This window comes from Mesoplodon bidens (assembly GCF_964165515.1).
Source record: "Mesoplodon bidens genome assembly, chromosome: 5".
NCBI classification, from domain to species: Eukaryota; Metazoa; Chordata; class Mammalia; order Artiodactyla; family Ziphiidae; genus Mesoplodon; species Mesoplodon bidens.
Genome location: NC_138161.1, coordinates 67,382,247 through 67,402,130, shown reverse-complemented (window position 1 = coordinate 67,402,130; position 19,884 = coordinate 67,382,247). Strand labels below are relative to the sequence as shown.

The window sequence follows — 19,884 nt, the reverse complement described above, 5'->3', positions numbered from 1 at the left end:
GATATCGGCATTATTTCCCATTAAAATTTTTTAAATTCTTTAAAACGTACAATATATAACATATACAAAATTAAACATGTACACAAACCTGTAATTTTTTTACAATAAAACATTTCATGTGTAAAAGCTTAAATTATATTTTTCAGATAGTTATTTTAAAGTCAGATCTATGAACTAAAAAGTAACCTATACTCCTGAATTCAGCCATAACAAAGGGACAATCTAACTTAACAGCTGTGATTCTTTCTATAGATTTTTACAAATTTTTAACACAAAATTGATCCACTTGAGTAATTAGTAAAACTATAGTCTCTTTTCCAGTTTACAAATAACAACATAACTATACAACCTAGCACTTTAAAGCGTCCCATGTTAATGTTAGACATGTATTTTTAGAAAAAACACTTTGTAGATTCTGTGTTGATTAGAAAAATCCTTAAAACTTAAGTATTTAATTAAATGAAGCAATTTATAACTCCTGTTGATGATTTGCTTCCTTTAATGAATGGCTAAGAAACTAAATATCTATTGTTAACTTGGAAAGAGTGCCCCTCTTATTTCATCTGGCTAACTTTTACTTACCTTTTAGGTCCCCGCTGTTTAAACTTCTTTGAGAGGCCTCCCCAGATCCACATTAGATGCCCTAGTTATGTCCTCCTGATAGCACTTTGCACTTCCACTAACAAAGCATTTAAGTTCTAATAATACGTATTTATTATAACTGTCTGGCAGTGACTGGCACAAGTAGGTACTCAAATATTTGTTGAATGAGGAGTTCAAAAGTAAACTTAGTAAAGTCAGAATAGCCTCAAAGTGGTAGAGAAAGTCAACGCTTTAGATTAGGCCGCAGTGATAAATAAGGGATGGGGGTAGAAACAGAGGTAGAGGGCTATGGGTAAAAGAACAGTCCATGGATGAGTACTCCCTTGTAAAGGAGAAAGGCTTTGCAACAGCTTCTAAAAGTAGTATGACAGTCAAACAGGACATTAAGACTAAGAATGACTGTATGCTTACTTACACCAATATATCCACTTTTATAATGATATATATGATCAGTTTAAAAACTAGATGAATCAACTTAAGAAAAAGGTTACATACTTTAAAAAGTTACTTAAAAGAAAGATTCATAAACTGGAACAATCTCACCTGTCATGGGATCAAAGAGCTGATTAGCTTCTAAATCTGTAAAAGTACTACTACAGACGGGACATTTGAAGGAAGCCCGGTTGGTGGAATCTCTCTCATCAGTTTCAATCCTCCTTCTCATGTGGTCCAATTTATATTTTACCACATTAACAAGAGTACGATAATTGATAAAGTAGTAGTTGTGGCGAGTGGTTTTCCCATCTGCAGCAGTCTCTACCCTCATTCTGCACTTGATGAATTTGTCTCCCTTTAAATTATTCAAGACTGATCGAAGTTGCTTCCGATCAAACTTGAGCAGCTCCAGCATGTCCTCCTCTTTCACACAGGGGTTTCGGATCAAGATGTCCAAGGCCAAAGCATGCTCAATGCCATAAAACCCCCGGATCACATACTTGGCTAACCGCTTCAATGCTGCAGGAACCTCGGTGAGGACATCTGGATCTGCCATCTTTAGCAGCAAACTTCAACTTTAAATGTACTGAATTCAGGAAAAAAAAGAGAAAATTAGCTAGGCATAAGGACAAAGTAATCATTTTAAATCTAGAATAATCAACCCATTAGGTAGCTGGTAATCGCTATTCTTGGAGTGCCACAAAGGTACTTACAACATTGTTTTTAAAAGACTTATAATGCCTAAGCATTTAACAGAGAACAAAAGATTCTCTGTTACACAAAAGATTACACCTTAAAAGCTTGATATATTTCCTAAATGGTTACTTTCATGACCTACTGTGTGTTTAATTCCAAAAATTAACATTACTTATAGCAATGATATACTATATCAAGCTCACTTTATTTCAGAAAGAGAAACACAAAAATCTAAACAAAGTCTCATTATTCTTAATGCTACAGGTCTTTGGGAATGCTGGGGGAAAAAAACCCTGAGAAACTTAGCAGTTAGCATATTCTTTTAAGTGCCTTTATTTCCTTTCTTGAGTAAAAATTTTCTACCAAGATAGATTCTAGGATGTTTTACATAGTCATGCTATCACAATAAAATCACAACAAACCAATAAATGCCTAAGTAATCACCAGCTGGGATGTTTGGCAAAATTACTGTTATAAATCTGAAAGAAATTAACAATTATATCCAGACAGCTTTACCAAGCTTGAAAAGTTGAATGACCAAATAAGCAAATGCTATACAGTTCTAAAAAACAGTAACAACAAACACCAAGATATCCTTAAATACTGGATCCCCTGCAGGACAAGTAGAGGCTAACTGTACCCAGAAAGCTGTCTTTTAGAAGCCCAAACTGGCATGGGCTAGACTTTCATGTGGTTGTTTAAAAGCCTGGGATTTAGAATTAGAGTCAGATAGCCTTGTTTTAGTGGCTGTGTGATCCTGAGCAAATCCCTTAACAACTTCAAGCCACACTTCACTCTCTGAGAAATAAGGATAATATCAACTACTTCAATGAGGTTGTTGTGATGAATAAATGAGAATGTAATGTGCTTAGGAAGCACCTGTTAATAAAGACACCATCTATATCAATTTAATACATCTCACACTAAAAACGGCCAGGCACACAGACTATATCACACAGGCTATATCAAATGAAATTTCCCTACATAAGGAAATTTTTAACAGCCTATTAAATTATTTCCATAGGGAATCATAGTGTTATTAATACTAGTTTCTACTGAATCTTTTATTTAAAATCAGTAGTTATCAACCCTATCACGCTATTTTATAAGAAACAGTTTTATATCCACAGTACTATTCTAAAAAGATATTCCTAAATAACAAATGAATACACATATGGTGGGGGGAGGGTGGATATAATACCCTACCTTTAATAAAGGAAAAATAAAGTCAGTTATATTTTGGATAGTAAATACTCAGGCATGACTATATATAAGAGATAACAAAGTAGCACCTAGGTCCAAACCTGTGGTCCTAGAGCCTTTTTGTCATCCCAAGGCTTAAGGATGCCAAGCAAGTGCCTGGGTTCAACACCAAAGTAGTAGCATAACACACTGCCATGTGCATTTTATTCTTTCTAATTTGGCCTATACATTGAACTTGAACCTAGTTTGGGGGTTTTTTTGTTTTGTTTTACATGGCAGAACACAATATGTGGCTTCGGAAACAGACCAAAGGATGGCAGACAAATGTCAAAATAACCTACTTTTCCAGTATTATTTCCTACTATTGTACTCCCCTCCCTGACCTTCCACCCCATATACTCCATTTTCCAGGCCAATGGTTCTCAACACTGGCTGTAAAGCAGAATCATCTGGGGAGCATTTAAAAATACCCACCCTGGGCCCCATTCCCAGAGATTCTGTGTCAGCTGGTCTGGGCAGGCCAGATTAGGCATCACACTAATTTTTAAAGCTCCTTAGGTGACTCTAATATACAGAATAAGTCCCTGACCACTGTTATCAACAAACTGGGTACCTGACTATTACATACCTGGCCAAAGCACATCCTGCATGGGGAGGGCCCTGTGCCACATCATTCAGCCTGTTACCTTTGCCTGAAACACCCTAGGGGGCCCTAAAGATTTGAGAAAGGAAGTGACATGAGGACTCTGCAGTCCAATAGTTTTAGGTTTTGAATCCCAGTTCCACCATTTCTTAGCCTGTGACCCTGGAAAATTCTCAGCTTCAGTTTCATCAGATTAACAGTGCCTTCCTCATAGAGTTGATGTATGAGATTAAATGAGATAATTCATGTAAAGTGTTTGACTTTCAAGGCTGGCATCGTAAGAGTTCCATTAAGTACTGGCATACATAACAAGACTCCCTACTTAGAAAAGTGACTCTTACAACAATTTGAGAAATGGGCTGAAGTAAGTGAAAATGGAGGCACTGTGGAAACATTAAGAGCGATAGTAATCAAACCTAAACTATGAAAGACAAGAAAAAATTACAAGAGGACAGGATGAATGAAACTTATTAGAGGAACAAAATCAAAAGGACCCAATAATACATTGGAAATGGAGTTACAGAGTAGGAAAATTTTAAATAGCTATTCGGGGTTTTTTCCCCAATTTTTTTTATTGTGATAAAATATACATAACATAAAATTTACCGATTAAGTATTTTTAAGCAGACAGTTCAGTAATGTTAAATACATTCATAATGTTAACCAACTATTACCACCAACCACTTCCACAACTCTTTTCACCTTGTAAAACTGAAACATTATACCTATTAAACAATAACATATAGCTATTTGTTTTAAACCAGTGTAACTAGAAAAGTACTACTATGAGAAACAGGTTAACACCTGAAGAGGAACAGGTTTGGAAGAAATGAGGCATTCATTCAGTTTTAGTTGCTTGTCTTTGAGGAAATACCACAGAATATTACTGTGAAGATGTCCAGCAGGTGGCTGAACAAATGAAACTGGAACTCAGCAAAGAAGTCATGCTGTGCCACCTTGTTCAAAATCTCTACACTCTAAAATCCTCCTTCCTGAACATTGTGCTCTCTCCTTCACTGCCTCTACTCCCCAAATTATGCTGAATCTCCTCAATCTCTGGATTTCATAATACTGAGATGAGAGGTCTCAAACTGGTAGCCTGTGCCACATCGTTTGACTCAAAGAATGTTTTGAAATTTTTCTGAATTTGTGGTCAACATTAAAAATCATGAGATTTCACATCAATTTCAATTTTTCAGGCCCTCTTGAGAACTGCAAATATCTGCGGAAAAAAAAAAATGAGACCATGTCCCCACATGGAAATAATTAGCTAAAGAGCAGCTGACATTTTTAAACAGGGAAGGAGCTTGGCTGGCCTCTGGAGACTTTTCAGTGTGTGACCTCTGGGGGCCAGGCCTTGTTTCTTCTTTTTAGCCTCAGAATCCATCAGTCACCTCCCAGCCTCACCTACCACCCTATAGCCCAGACCCCCAAAGGCAAGTTGGTTTTGCTTTTGAACCCTATGTATTCTAATCATACAAACACTGGGCAACAGAGTTGGAGAAACAAAGTTGAAACGAATGCACTCTCTGTGCTTGGTCTACCCTCCTCAGCTTCATCTCCGGCCACACTGGCATTCTCTCAATTCTGTGAGCCACACATGCGTTCCCTACTTCCAGGCCTTTGCACATGCTGTTTTCTCTGCTCCCACAGCTAAGCCCAAAGTCCCTTCTCCTAATCATCCTTCACATCTCAAATGACATTTCCTCAGAGACACCTTCTCAGATTTCCCTTAGTGGCTCAGAATGATCCCCCCCTTCACATGTTCCCATAGTTCTTTCTCCTTCTTCGCTGCAGTGAATAGACTTATACTTTCTCCATGTCTACCTTGGAGACCAGGAGATTAATCTTGTTCACCACTGACTTTCCAACGTGCAGCACAGCTAGCTGGTCTAGTACTTCCATAAAACTTTCTATAGGTCTCGTAAAGCACCTTTTCTTCAAACATGCCCACCCTGCCAGCTTCCCCCCAATTCACTTCCTCCACTGCAGCTTCCAGAGTAGAAAAAGATAGGGTATTGGAAACCCTCTTCTTAAACTTCAAATGGTTTTAAGGAGGTGAAAGCATCAAATTCGTGATTATAAAGGATTATGCTGACTGCAGCGTGTAAAAGAAGGAAGGAGTGGATGTGGGGAGTCCTGTCAGATTATTTCAGTATACTTCTATTCCAGTTCCAGAAGAACTTGGATTCTACACAACCAACTGGCTTTCTCGGCTACCATATTTCACGGTACTCTCCACGCCTTCATACATACAGTGGCATATCACCGCGAAACCTCCGGACAAGCTGGCCTCCACGAGCCCGGTAATGTTCACCTCCTCCCCACTGTGACACCCCGACACCCTAGATCCCCTCGGACACTACCAGCTGAGTCCAGAGGCCACACTCGGCGCAGCCAAGCCCGTCCTACCCGAGGTCGCACATGGGCCGCTCCGGGTCAATAGTTCTTTGGAAACCAAGAAGAGAACCGAGTCAAGAGAGCAGCTAAGGGGGAGGAGGCTAGCTATGGAGAAAGGAGCGAAAAGAAGACACCCTGAAAGGCGGCGCCAGGCCAGGGAACCGAGAACAAGGAACAGGGAACAAGGTTTACCAAAGCGAATCCTCGAACACTCCCACTACAGCTTCCCTCAGCGCCTCAACTACTGGTTTAAACGAGCCACGCCACTTGTGCGACAAGGAGAACGCCCTATTCCTGCGACGAGCTTTAGAAACCACCCGCTACTTTTAACCAGGCGGGCCAATCAGCACAGTGAGGCCTTCAATCAAGACAGTCACGCTCCTATTGGCCAATGACATTGAAGAATCCGCCTTCCAATCCCAGCTCTGATTGGCCTATAATCCCGGAATAGGCGTTAACCTCAGGAAGGCAGTGGCAAGATGGCGTCCCTGGATCGGGTGAAGGTACTGGTGTTGGGAGACTCAGGTGAGCCGCTTAACCCACCTCTGGGGCTCCCGACACTTTTGAGTTATCCGAAAATCCTCCCCTTTCACTCTCCCTTTACACACACACCGACTAACTGACTCCGGCCCGTGGCTGAATTCCCTCTCAAGGCCTAAAGACTACACTTCCCAGAGGACTTTGCTCAATTTTACGGAGCGGCGGCATCGCACGGGTGGGGGGCGCGGAGCCGGGGCCTTTCTCTGATTTCGCTGGTTTCTAAGTCGGTTTCCAGGGCGACCGAAGCCTAGTGATCCTTTGTTTTAAAAGATTTGCGGAGGTTGAGTGTTGTACTGGGCGCCGTGCTGAGACGGAATTTCGGACCGTGCCTTTAATAGATTTTGTTAATTAAAGAAATCAAATGTGCACTAAGAAGAACGACACTGTTCCAGGTGATTTGCATATATTAACTCATTTAATCCTGAGATCAGTCCTATTATCCCATCTCACAAATGACAAATCTCTTTTACAAAAAAAAGAGATGTAAATGACAGAACTAGTTTGAGCCGGGAGTCCACATACTTAGAACACTAACCCATATTATTTCGTGAAGTATCAGGTGGTAGACCTGTTTTACTCTCAACTGCGCTTCTTTTTTCTTTGTTCTCTTTAATCTTAATTGAAAAACTGTTATGTGCTAGGCTGGAAGAAATAGAAAAAATAAGATAAGGGCCATTTTATGAAGCAGCTAGGACTTAATGCTGAGCCCAGTTTAATCCTAGTGTTAAAATTCTTACCTTGGACACTTGAGAACAGGAGTTGAAGTCTGTGTTTCTATCTCCCCTTCACTATCCTGTTTCTCATACCCTCCACTCCTAAGCTTCTTAAGAACTTGGAATAAATGTTAACCTTGCATTTCATAGATGTGCTTTTCTGGAGTTGACCTTTGGATGTCTGCTTGAGCAAAGACGTTGTGTCACATGCTTGGAGGTGGAGAGGACATACCCCAAAGAGCTTGAAAACTAACCTTACCAAACTGAATAAAATTGGTGGGGGGAGGAGGTTGAGAACATTTTCACGTTGCCTGAAGATTATTTGCATTGCAAAGTATTTTACAGAGAGCATTATTTAATATTCCCTTCAGAAAGTTGCATTATGAAATTCTATGAACATAATCCAATTTATGTCAACTTCAGTTCTTTAGCATGAAGTGGTGCTGAAGTTAATTTAATAAAAGCACTCAGTTTTACAGATAAAGAAAGCAACGGTGGTCTAAATGGGCTTCGTAAGAGTATCACCAAGTAGGATTTAGAAGAATCCAGAGCTAACACAGTTCTTTATGATATGTGAAGTGGGTGCTTTCTCTCATTTATAATTACCTTTCTATTGCATCTAACAATCGCTTCATGTTACATCTTGTTCAAACTAGTCGATTTTTTTTTCCCCAAAAAATTATTTCCCTATTATAATACATGGCAAATGCTGAATTAGGTGCTGGGGATATAACTGTGGAATCAACGCATTACACAACAGCGTTGAATTGGCTGCTGTATTAAATGTGAAAAAGTGATCAGGCAGTTAGTAAGCTTTTTAAAATTATTATTATAGTTTAGTTGTAAAACAGAAGACACAGCCATGCCCAACAGGAAAGTGATTGATCTTGTCACACATTCACTGATGTTAGGCTATATGTGCAAAGTCAGTTATTGTCTTTTTATCAGTTCCCTTTTAACAATGATTTGCTGTCTGACAAGTTAGAATATACTTTTTACATTTCATCTGCCTTTGTATTTAAACTTCAAAGTTTACTTTTGAATAAAGGCTCATTTCCCCTGTGAAATTTTGAGGATTTTGCAAATATATAACGGAATGACTAGGGGTTTAGAAATTTGTTTGTATCCCATAGAGATATTTGATAATTTAGTAAGGAATCCTGAAAGTCTCTCTAACATGCACATACTCTTTTCTCTTTGTTCCTTCATATGTAAGGGATGAGCTTAATACATTACCAGCTCTGTTTGGAGCTGGCATTTATTTGATTATATTGAACTTTTTTCCCTCAGCATATCAAGTGCATTCTTTTCATCTAAGTTAGCTCTAATGATGAAAACATAGAATCAGAATCTCCCAAAATTCTTAAAGTTATCCACTATTCTTGGCACTTCTGTTGTTCTTACTGTTTAAAGTTCATCCCGTGTTAGCTAACTCTTCTCACCCAATGCAGTTAATTCATGGAGAGCTATACAATATTATTACATAGAGATGTTTACTCTGACACAGTTAAGCTTAACTAGAATTTCAAGACTTGTATCAAGCTGATAACTAAGTGCCTAGTTATATTCCTCCAACATAAACAAACCTACATGCAAACACAAAAATCAACAATATGCCCTAAAGGCCATAGATACCAGATGCCATGCAGTAAATAAAATACAAAGCTCACTTTGAGTAGTCAAAAATCTTACGTGCCTGTATGTAAAAAAATAAAATGAATGAAAGGGAAATCTGGGAAAATGTTTGGTTCAGTTACATGAGCAGCTAGTATATAAAGAGGTCATATAAATTGATAACAGTAAAACCTAGTAGATAAATGGGTGGAGCACATCAATAGATAATTCATAAGAGAGGAAAAACAGCTGGTTAGCAAAGATGAACATAATGTGTATTTTTACCAGAAGGTAAAGAAATGTAGACTAAAGCAAGATGTCACTTTTTTTTCTCTTATAAGCTAACAAAGATGAAAAAGCAACTACATACTGTTGAGGTGCAACAAGACCTGCAGGCTTATGTGTATGGCGGGTGGCAGAGTAACCAGATAAACGTTGTCAATGTATATTGAGAACTTTCAATGCTGATTTCGGTTTACATATTAATTTCACTTCTGGGAAGGTATACTAAAAAAATAATTTTAATTTTAAACAAAAGTGTAAACAGAAATCTTTTCTTAGCATAGTGAAAAGTTCAAAGCACCCTAATATCTAATAATGAGAAAATGGTTAAAGAAATCATTATCTCTCCTCTCTGAACTACTGTGGAGACATTAAAAATATTTATGAAGATTCTGTAATAACATGGAAATTTTTAGCCACTAAATAAGTACTAATTAAGGCCCTCTCTGAGTACTGGAAATAAAAAATGAGTAAAACCCAGTCCCAGGCCTCAAAGAACTTAAAATCAAGCAGAGTGAATAAAATCTATAAACAAGGAAGTGTAATTGTGTATTTTAAGTGCTCTATAGAAAAATGTTCAGTGTAGAGCAGAGATGCAGAGGATGGTGGGTGATGTGCTTAGTTCTACCTGTATGGAGTAAGAGAAGACTTTATATCTAGAATGATGCTGAGTCTTGAAAGATTAATTCACCAGGCCAGTGGGAGAGGGGAAATGGAAGGAGAGGATGGGTAGGATATTTCAGACAAAACCAGCTGTGTAAGCAAAGGCTTATGTTTCATTGTTTTTAAGTACACTGTGTATATATTCACAGTAACAGCCTGCTTATAGAAAAACTCTGCTTATAAAATTAAATCTGCATTGACAGTAGTGCTCTTTGGGTGATTTATTTTCTTCTTTTTTCTGTACTTTCTAGATAGACTGTAAATAAAACTTTATAATAAAAAGTGATAGATCCATGCACAGTAATGCACACAAAGGGGTCGGCTAAATTTTTGATAACAACTAGTGACGCATAAAGATTCACCAACAATGCTTGTTATAATGGCATCCCAAGATATGTTAATTGAATGAGTAACTCTACACATAAGTGTACAGGGATAGCTCATTCCCTTTCCTCTTCCTACAGATCTCAGAATACTAACCCTAGCATTAGTAAGTAGATTATCCTAAACCCAGGAGATCTATAAGAAAAGAAAGTGCTGTCCTACTGAATGGGAGAAGATATTTGCGAGCAACATATCTGATAAGGGGCTATATCCAAAATATATAAAGAACTCATGCAACTCAATATCAAAAAACAATCCAATTAAAAAATAGGCAGAGTACTTTAATAGACATTTTTCCAAAGAAGACATACACATGAAAAGATGGTCAGCATCTCTAATCATCATCTCTAATCATCAGGGAAATGCACATCAAAACCACAATGAGATATCATCTCACACCTGTCAGAATAACTGTCATCAAAAAGACAACAAATAACAAATGTCGTCGAAGATGTGGGGAAAACGGAACCCTCATGTACTGTCAGTGGAATTGTAAATTGGTGCAGCCACTGTGGAAAACAATATGGAAGCTTCCCAAAAATTAAAAATAGAATTACCATATGATCCAGCAGCTCCACTTCTGGGTATTTACCTGAAGAAAACAAAAAGACTAATTCGAAAAGATGTCTGCACCCCTATGTTCATTGCAGCATGATTTATAGTAGGCAAGATATGAAAGCAACCTCAGTGTCCACAATAGATGAATGGATAAAGAAAATGTGTGTATATATACACATACAGGTGGATTATTAGCCATAGAAAGAATGAAATCTTGCCATTTGCGACAACATGAATGGATTTAGAAGGTGTTATGCTAAATGAAATAAGTCAGAAAGACAAATACTGTATGATCTCACTTATATGTAGAATTTTTTAAAAAATGAACAAACAAAATGAAACAGACTCATACAGAGAACAAACTGGTGGTTGCTAGAAAGGAGAGGTGGGGAGAGGGGTGAAATAGGTGCAGGGAATTGAGGTACAAACTTCCAATTATAAATAAGTCACAGGGGTGTATTGTACAGCATAGGGAATATCACCAGTGGTACTGTAATAGCTTTGCATGGGGACCGATGGTTACCAGACTTACTGTGGTGATCATTTTGTAATGTATTTAAGGGTTGTACACCTGAAACTAGCATAATATATCAACTATATTTCAATAAAAAGAAAAGACAAGTGCTGTCTATGAAGTTAAAGGGCCATGATGTAGAAGAAGAAGAAGAGTTGTTCTTCTTTTCCAAAAGAAGTCTGGGCCAAGTGGTTGACTGCTTTCTAAAAATCACTGTATGGGAGAACTGGCATATCTAAATATAGAATTGTGAAATGGTGAATCCCTGTCACTGATAGTGTTCAAGCATAATCTGAAAGACCGTCTAACAGGGTCTGTGGAAGGGACCTCTGCATTGGTGGTCAGGATAGAGGAGATTACCTCTAAGATATGTTAAGATTCTACAATTCTAAAATAGGCTGAATAGATGAAATCATTCCAAAGGAAAGGGATTAGTTTATTTGAAATTGCCCTGGACCAGTAGTTCTCAAAGTGAGTTCCCTGGATCCGTAGCATCAACATCACCTGGGAATATGTTAGAAGTGCAAAATCTTTGGATTCCATGACAGACCTGTCAAACTGGAAACTCTGGGGACAGGATCCAGCATTCTGTGTTTTAACAAATCCTCCAGAGGATTCTGATGCTAAATTTGAGAGAACCAGTGTCCTTAACCATCTTCTCTTTATCAATGAAGCTTATTAAATCATTGGTATGGTATGAACACCCTTTAAACAACCGTGCTTTACATATCATTATTACTGCTTATTCTCAGTCTTACTTTTGCCGTAATATATTTCAGCATGTCTTTTAAATGACTAGAGTTCTTGTATCTTTTACAGGTGTTGGGAAATCTTCCCTAGTTCATCTCCTGTGCCAAAATCAAGTGCTGGGAAATCCGTCATGGACTGTGGGCTGCTCAGTAGATGTCAGGGTATGTGTTTCTTATATTTTAGTTTTTCCGTGTCATATTAAAGATAACTCCTTCAAATTCATGATCCAATTACAGCCCTGTAGTCAAGACTAAGTAATAATAATAGCTGGGTTTTATTAAGCACCTACTTTGTGCTAGATACTATGCCCAATGTTTTACATGTCTGCTTATTTAGTCTTTTTTAAACTGTAAGATATAGCTACAAAAACTAAGGCATAGAGAAGTAAGGTAATTTGATCAAATTCATTCAGTTCATAAGAAGCAGAGTTAAGATTTGATCCTAATTAGTCTGATTCCAGAGACTTCACTTTTAATTATTATGCTGTATATCTAGAGTTCACTTAACATGCTCCATAAATCACTCTGCTCGAGCCTTTCCCACTAAGACAGCCAACTTTTGGCTAGAAATATAGTGTAAAGGCAAAAGCTTCTGGAGCCTTATGTCTAGGTCATCTGTTCCACATCACATTTAGGAAACCCAAGTGCAGTTTCCGCTGAATTTATTATCTTCCCAGATATTTTGGTCTTGCTGATTCCAGCTATTCCTGTCCAGGCCTCTCTTGTACTGGCATACCTCTCTCCATTGAGTTAAGAAATAAATAAGGAGGGAATAGCAGTTAGCTACATTGACAGTTATTTTCCTTCAGTTCCTTGAACCTGTTATTCCACAGTCTGTGATGTATATTGCCACGGATTAGAAATCCTCTGTCAGCCTAAGTGTTATTCCTTTTTAAGGTAATTTCTTCTCTCTAGTTGCTTTAGAAAAAAAATTTTTTTAATAATCTTTGATGTTCTGTAGTTTTGCTAACCTACATCTAAGGGTGGATTAGTTTTTAGTCATCCTAGTCAGAAGTTGTACGCCTCATATATATCTTCATTTTTCAAAATTTTTAGCCATTATCTGTTTGCCTTACCTTGTTTCTTCTATCTTCTTCTTTTGAATTTCTATTGGATTTTTGTCCTCCACAACTTTTAATTGCACTTTCATGTTTTCTATTGTTTGTTTCTCCGTGGTGCATTCTGGATGATGTACTCATATCTGCCTTCCAGTTAACTAAGAATCTCTTCAACTATGTCTAATCTGTTTTTTAATAAATCCACTCAGTTTTTTATTTCAGTAACTGTAACTTTTAATTTCCAGATGTTCCTTTTGGTTCTTTTTCAAATGTCAAAATTTTTCAAAATATTCTGATCTTTCATTATATTTTACTTTTTATTTTAATCATATTCAACATAATATTTTATGGTTTCTTTTGGCTTATTCTATTTTTTTTCTGGGTGGGTGACAGATCTCCTACTTGCTATATATGCAGACTCTACCTCATGGAAATGTACCTCTTGTATGGTTTGTAATTCTTGAAGATGACCACGTCTTCAACAGGATTTTTTTCTCCTCTTCCCTTTTGAAGTCTTGTATGCTGTGTTGTGAGAGTACAGTGCCTTTCATTTCTGTTGCTGCCAGAGCCCTAGAGATTTCAGTGATCCTTGTAATTTCTCAGCTTGGAATTTCCATGCAATCTTGATAATGTAAATTCCCCCCAGCATCTGATTGTGGTTTCCATTTTTTGTGGATCTTTCATCTACTTTCTACAAGGTCCCTGACAGAAAGTATTTCCTGCTTTCCTGAGCCAGTGGACAGTTTTTCCTACTCTCTTTCACTGACTGAGCTGCTCATCAAGGGTCCACATTTCAAGAAGGGAATCTGTTCTTTGTCACTCACCCACATATACTTTGCCTTAAAAGCTGGAAAACAGATTCCTATTCTTGGCTGGGCACTAAAACTTTGGGGACCAACCCCTGAAGTTATATCTGAATCTGGGTCAGCTCCCACTTCATACTCTTAAGTTTATCTTTCATTTCTAGCATCTGGGGAATTTCCTTTTTTTTTTTTCTCAAGCGTGTCCTTTTTATTTTTAAAAAATATTTTTATGGCATTTCTATGAGTTTGAAGTCAGAGGGGACCTGTCTATATCATTTCAGCCTACTATGTTCCCAAATTCTTAGCTATGGAAGAAAAAGAAATTCTAGATAATGAATTCAGTGGTAACTTTATTTAAGTTTGGGAGACCCAATAATAAGCTCTGGACAAAATTTCCCTTTGGACTTTTCTAGCTCCCTTTCTGTGAGAAAGCGTAACATATTGAAAATAAACTTAGATTTGAACTCCCACTTCCTGGGTCAGTCCCCATATTGCTTTTGCTTCTTAAAGAGAGACTTAGACTAATCAGTTTACTTCTCTGAGCCTTAGTATGTCACTTGCAAATTAGAGGTAAATAATACCTGCTTTATCTAGCCTACAGGTTTGTAGGGAGGATCAGAGAAGCTTAAAAGGTGTGAGGTTAAAGTCTAGTGCTTTACAACTTGAAGTTGAAATTGAACTTAAATTCATTTTCCTGCCCCACCCACCTGCCCCTCTTATCTACCCAGAGCCCAGTCTGCTCATGTAATTTACCTTTTGTCTTATTTGGGGTTTTTTCCCCTTTTCTTATTGAATTGGCTAAATCCCCAGTACAGTGTTAAATAGAAGTGGTGCTAACAGGCATCCTTGTCTCATTCCCAATCTCAGGAAAATTTTAATGTAATACCATTAAATATGGCTTTTGCTATAGGACTTTTTGTAAATATGCTTTATCAGATTAAAGTTACCTTCTCTTTCTATTTCGATGAGAGTTTGAACCACGAACCGGTATTGGATTTTATCAGGTGCTTTTGCATGATAATCATAATTTCCCTGCTTTATTTTGTAACTATGGTAAATTATTTTGATTGATTTTTAAATGTTAAACCAACTTTGCATTCTTGGAGTAAATCCAACTTGGTCTTGATGTATTCTTTTCATATATCACTAGATTCAATTTACTAATACTTTTTTTTTTTGCATCTAAATTCATGAGGAATATTGGCCTATCATTTTCCTTTCTTATAATCTCCTTGTGGGGTTTTAGTATCAGGATTATGCTAGCCTCATAAAATGAGGCTAACATAATGGGAAGTTTTACCTCTGTATCTATTCTCCGGAAGAGTTTATGTAAGATTGGTTTTATTTCTTCCTTAGGTATTTGGAAGAATTCACAGTTAAAAACCTCTGGACCTAAAGTTTTCTTTGTGGGAGTTTTTAAGTAACATTAAAGAAAATAGAAAATGACTATTTCTTCTATATCAATTTTGAGAACTTATGTTTTTGAAATAATTTGTCTGTTTTATGTAAATTGTCAAAAATTTGTTTTTATATCCTCTGTTGTCTTTCAATATCTGTAGGATCTGCAGTAATATTCCTTTTTTCATTTCTGATATGGGTAATTTTTGGCTTTTCTCTTATTTTCTTGGTCAGTCTTGCTAGAGGTCTATCTAGGACCAGTTTGGGGCTTTGTTGATTTTATCTATTATATGTCTGTTTTTTATTAATTTCTGGGTTTTTCTCTATTATGTCTATACTTTCTTTGGGTTTAATTAGCTGTTTTTTTTCTAACTTCTTGCACTGGGTAGTTGTTTCATTGGTGTTTTTCAGGCTTCCCTTTAGAAAGCTCTAAGGCTCTAAATTTCTATCTAGGCACAGCTTTAGCTGCCTCTCTGGAATTTTGTTCATTATCATTCAGTTCAAAATACTGTCTAATTTCCATTATGATTTCTTCTTTGACTCATGGGTGGTTTAGAAATGTGCCACTTAATTTCCAAACTTTGAGAATATTTATTATCTTTTAATTATTGATTTCTAGCTTACTTTCATTGTGCGTAGAACATGTGCTGTATGATTTCATTCTTTGAAATTTGATGAGATTTGCTTAATGCCAATTTTGGTAAATATTTCATGTGCACTTGAAAAGAATGCATATTTTGTAACTGTTGAGTGCATTGTTCTAAATATATCAATTAGGTCAAGTTTGTTAGTCTTTTTGTTCAAATCTTCTCTATCTCAACTGATTTTCTTTGTTGCTTGTTTCATCAGTTGCTAAGGAATGAGCATTATAATCTCCAACTATAAGTGTGGATTTGTCTACTTCTCATTTTAATTCTGCCCATTTTTGTTTATATATTTTGAGGTTGTTTTACTGGGTGTGTTCTAATTTAAGATTGTTTAAACTTCCAGAAGGGTTTAACATTTTATCATCATGATATATCCTCTGTATATCCAGTAATACATTGTACTTTGAAGTCTATTTTGTCTGGTAATAAAACAACTAAATCCACTTTTTTCCCAGTTTTATTGAGATACAATTGACATATAAATTTGTATTAGTTTAAGGTGTACAACAAAATAATTTGATATATGTATATACTGAGAAATGATTACCACGATAAGTTTAGGTAACATGCATAACCTCACATAGTTACAATTTTTTTTCTTGTCATGAGAATTTTTAAGATTGTGTTCACTAATGAATGAATGGATAAAGAAAATGTGTTATATATACAGTGGAATATTATTCAGCCATAAAAAAGAAGGAAATTCTGCCATTTGAAACAACATGGATGGACCTTGAGGGCATTATGCTAAGTGAAATAAGTCAGAGAGAGAAAGACAATTACTGTATTAGCACACTTAGATGTGGAATCTGAAATAAGCAAACTCATGGGAACAGAGAAGAAATTGGTGGTTGCCAGAAGTGGGGGTGGAAGGGGGAGAGGGGTAATATGGGTGAAGATGGTCAAAGGTACAAACTTCCAGTTATAAGATAAATAAGTTCTGGGGATATAATGTACAACATGGTGACTATAGTTAATAGTATTATATTGTGTAAACCAGCTTATTTTTAGTTAATGTTTTGTGGTGTATCTTACTTCCATCTCTTAACTTTTGTTTCCTGTACTCTTGTATTTACAGTGTATTTCTTGTAAATAAGATATAGTTAAGTTTTGCTTTGATAAGCAGTCTGACGTCTTAGTTTTTTAATTTGATTCTTGGACCTTGCCCCCAGATATTCTTTTTTTTTTTAATATCTTTATTGGTGTATAATTGCTTTACAGTGGTGTGTTAGTTTCTGCTTTATAACAAAGGCCCCCAGATATTCTGATTCAGAGTTATACATGATGCCCAGGAATCTACATTTTAAGAAGCACCTGAGACAATTCTGGTGCAGGTGAACGTTTTGAGGAACACTGGGTAGGATGTGGAATCAGTTTTCCAAGTGGATATGGAAGTGGTTAATGACAGGACTTAGAGAGGCAAGACTATGAATCAGATGCTGACAGGGAGTTAAAAGGTATTAACAGTAAGGGAAGAGGGAGGGAAGGGAGTATAGCTAGATGGTCCAAAGCCTCATGCAAGGTATTTCCTATTTTTCAACTCCAGGGTAATTCAAATGTGGTCTTAGAGTGAACAGCATCCATCTGAGAGGGCAGCAGGAGAAGTTTTGTCTTCAGGGTAGAGGCTGGCATCAGTTAATACAATGAGGTTGAGGATAAGAATATAATGGAATTTTATATAATCATGGAGTAAGTTTCTAGGAGAGAAGTGGAAAGATTTGGAAGAAGGAAACAATTGGGATTGAATAATGGGTAGAGGAAGCAGAAAGCAGTTTGGGAATCAGAATATGAGAAACTAAGTAAGGACCCAAAGTATATGGTAACTGAGGATAACAGGTCTTGAGTGTAGCTGGTAGCAAAATTTCCAAAAGAAACTTTGTCTTAGCAGCCTACTGTATATGAAGGTGGAGACTCGGGGTGTATCTGTAAGGAGTGCTTCTACATATGTCCCAGATTGCAGATCAGTATGAGTTTAGTTAGTTCCCAAGACCCTGACCAAGTTTTAGAAGTAACAGTAGCGATTTCCTTTGAAACCCATGCTTTTGGAGAAAGTGAAATTGAAGTTCCCTTGAGTTATCTTATGAAAGACTGCTGACTTTTGAACTCCCTCCATAGTTCCAGGGAACAGTGGGGAGGACGTAAAACTGCCCAAAGGGAGACTGGAATAAAGGCGACAATAGTCGAAGACAAGTGTCATGTAATAATGTGACGGATTTTACTAGAATGAGTGTGTTACTGACTTCTTTAAAGCCAGACTGGCCTGAATTGCATTACCGTGGAAGAGTTGGGCATGTGGGGCTGAAAGTGATCTTGCTTTTATTACTCTTCATTGAATTGGGCTGGTTGATCTGTCTTCTTTGAGAAAAATGCATTTCTTGAGTGACAACATAAGTAAAAGGCATTTTTAAACGATAATCTTAAGGAAAGTTCTGATAGACATGTAAATTATTTTGACTGTTGTTGTAATAAAGTGAACAGTTCTTCCCTCTAGCAAGGATGATTAAATCTGATAAAGCCTTTACCTAAATAACTTGAAAGAACACTTTCTTCTGTAGCAACTTTTATATTGCAATTACAGCTTCTGTGTTACTGAAACCTGACAGGGATCTCCAGAATCAGTATAGATCCATAAATACACACTCTTCAGAACTCTTAAAAACAGTTGCTCCGTTTAGCTCATTTCACATCTGTTAAGAGCCAACTAAAAACAGAGATGGTAAAGGTGATAATGTAATTGTTTAATTTCAAGTACTGGGTGAAGCTAATAAGCTTAAAGTATGTACTCAGTAATTATTAACATTTTGGATTTAGTATGCAGTGCAGAGGTGTTCATAACTGAACTGAAGGGAAAACGGAGAAAAGTTTTATTTTGTGGTATTCTTCATTTATTGCCGTGTTCTAATTTTGTTGCCCCAAGTCTAATGGGACCAATATAAATGCATGGCTATGCTTAATTATGAAAACAAAACTTACAGAATTTAATCTTTTCACAAATTATAAATAAGGAAATTGATTTGTCATTTCTAGCTCACTTTAATGGGATTTTTAACTCTAATTTACACATTGCGCACAATCAATATCTATTGAATTCCTCTTGGGCAGCATAACAATATACAAGCACTGGGGAGAAAAAAAATTTTTTTAAGGGCAGTCTTCTTACCACTAAAAATATGAGGTGGGAACTGGTAGGTGGGACAAGGTCTTTATATAAATGATCTTTAAAATAATGGTAACAGTAAATGATGGCTAACGTTTTTTAGTGCTTACTTTGGCTAGGCGCCTATTTTACATACTAATCCACAAGGCTTAATGCCCACAACCCTTTGAGGTAAGTACTATTAGCTTTCCTATCTGACACATGAAGTAGTTGAGGCACAGAAGTATTAACTGACTTGTCCATGGTCACAGTGCTAATAAGTGATGGAGGTGGAATTCAAACCCAGACAGTCTGGTTCAAAAGCCTGTGCTTTTGAACACTACTCTGTACTGCCTTTTGTTCCGGAATGGTATTAAGAAAAGGGTATTCTAATGCTGTTAAATACAGTAACGACTAGACTCATATGGAGATTTAAATTTAATTTAAATGAACTAAAATTAAAAATTTAGTTGCTTGGTTGAACTAACCACATTTTGAGTGTCCAGTAGTCACATGTTGCTGGTGGTTACTATATGTGACATTTCCATCATCACAGAAAGTTCTGTGGGATAGCTCTGATATAGAATATAAGTGTTCAAGCGAGAAAGTGAGGTGCTTGTGAAGAATAGAAAATTATACTGAGTGTTAATGATTGAATGGGCAGCCTGGGCAATGGACAAATGTACTATTCCTTAAGAAGAGGGATATATATTACAGGTGAGAGAGAAGGAAATGATAAATTTAGCTCTGGACATGATGAAGGGAGGGATCTGTGAGCTATCCAAGGTCTAGAAGGCATTTGACGTGTTGAAGCTCAAGAGAGAATTCTGAGTTGGAGTTATCTG

At 36.9% G+C, this 19,884-nt stretch overlaps 2 protein-coding genes across 5 annotated transcripts in view; one reads left to right on the top strand and one right to left on the bottom strand.

The window, feature by feature from the left end:
• The window catches only part of GTF2E1 (general transcription factor IIE subunit 1), a 34,849-nt gene extending 28,616 nt beyond the window's left edge, over window positions 1-6,233 (bottom strand). Inside the window, exons 1-3 of one of the 4 annotated variants that reach the window (XM_081235122.1) lie at window positions 5,947-6,164; window positions 3,566-3,649; window positions 1,147-1,624 (exon numbers count right to left, since the gene is read on the bottom strand). In XM_081235122.1, coding sequence (XP_081091248.1) covers window positions 1,147-1,594 — 448 coding nt within the window. In that variant the 5' untranslated portion in view covers window positions 1,595-1,624; window positions 3,566-3,649; window positions 5,947-6,164. The other 3 variants (XM_081235121.1, XM_081235120.1, XM_081235123.1) reach the window with 3 other exon arrangements.
• A 210-nt stretch (window positions 6,234-6,443) lies between these two features.
• The window catches only part of RABL3 (RAB, member of RAS oncogene family like 3), a 38,365-nt gene continuing 24,924 nt past the window's right edge, over window positions 6,444-19,884 (top strand). The window contains exons 1-2 of the mRNA XM_081234161.1: window positions 6,444-6,505; window positions 12,068-12,159. Of these exons, the coding sequence (XP_081090287.1) occupies window positions 6,460-6,505; window positions 12,068-12,159 (138 nt within the window). The 5' untranslated portion in view covers window positions 6,444-6,459. The remainder of the gene's footprint in view (window positions 6,506-12,067; window positions 12,160-19,884) is intronic.